Raw genomic sequence first — 660 nt, forward strand, 5'->3', positions numbered from 1 at the left:
TGGGGAACCGGGAGATGGAGGAGCTGATCCCGCTGGTGAACCGTCTGCAGGACGCCTTCTCGGCGCTGGGGCAGAGCTGCCTGCTGGAGCTGCCGCAGATTGCCGTGGTGGGCGGCCAGAGCGCCGGCAAGAGCTCGGTGCTGGAGAACTTCGTGGGCAGGTGAGTGCAGGGTGCAGAGGTGGCTACCTGCTCTGGCCCTTGGAGCCTGAGGGGGTGCGGCTGCGGCGGAATGGAGGGGGACAGTTCCGCCCCAGGATGGACTTCCCCCGGCAGCGCACGCCAGCCCTCGGCAGACAGTCCCCTGCCCCCCGGTTCCCGGCTCCACATCTCCTCCTTTCCCACCAGCCTCCTGGAGGGGCTCGCAGGGCTGTGGGGTTCATCCCCCCCCCTCCCCGCCTCCGCGTGGAGATGCCCCGCTACCCGCCCTGCTTCTCTGCTTCTCTCAGCTGTGTCTACTGTTCGAGACAGTCGTCGCCTGCCCCTGGCAGGGGAGGCGGGGTGCGAGGAGAAAGACCTCGTTTGTTGTGGTGCAGCTTCATCCAGCGACACTTCCCCACCATTCTCCTCCCAGGGAGTCAAGAATAAAAGGTGGTGTGTTCGCCTGAGCACCTAATTCACAGCTCCAGGCCTATGCCAGAGAAACCGAGGCGCAGACTCTG

The 660-nt window shown here is 65.8% G+C and overlaps 1 protein-coding gene across 3 annotated transcripts in view; it reads left to right on the forward strand.

The window, feature by feature from the left end:
* Positions 1-6: 6 nt before the first annotated feature.
* DNM3 (dynamin 3) overlaps positions 7-660 on the forward strand; it is a 373,409-nt gene continuing 372,755 nt past the window's right edge. For all 3 annotated transcript variants that reach the window (XM_014540885.1, XM_014540883.1, XM_014540884.1), the window contains exon 1: positions 7-160. In XM_014540885.1, coding sequence (XP_014396371.1) covers positions 15-160 — 146 coding nt within the window. In that variant the 5' untranslated portion in view covers positions 7-14. The remainder of the gene's footprint in view (positions 161-660) is intronic.

The sequence above is a fragment of the Myotis brandtii genome, unplaced genomic scaffold, assembly GCF_000412655.1.
Source record: "Myotis brandtii unplaced genomic scaffold, ASM41265v1 scaffold250, whole genome shotgun sequence".
Lineage (NCBI taxonomy): Eukaryota > Metazoa > Chordata > Mammalia > Chiroptera > Vespertilionidae > Myotis > Myotis brandtii.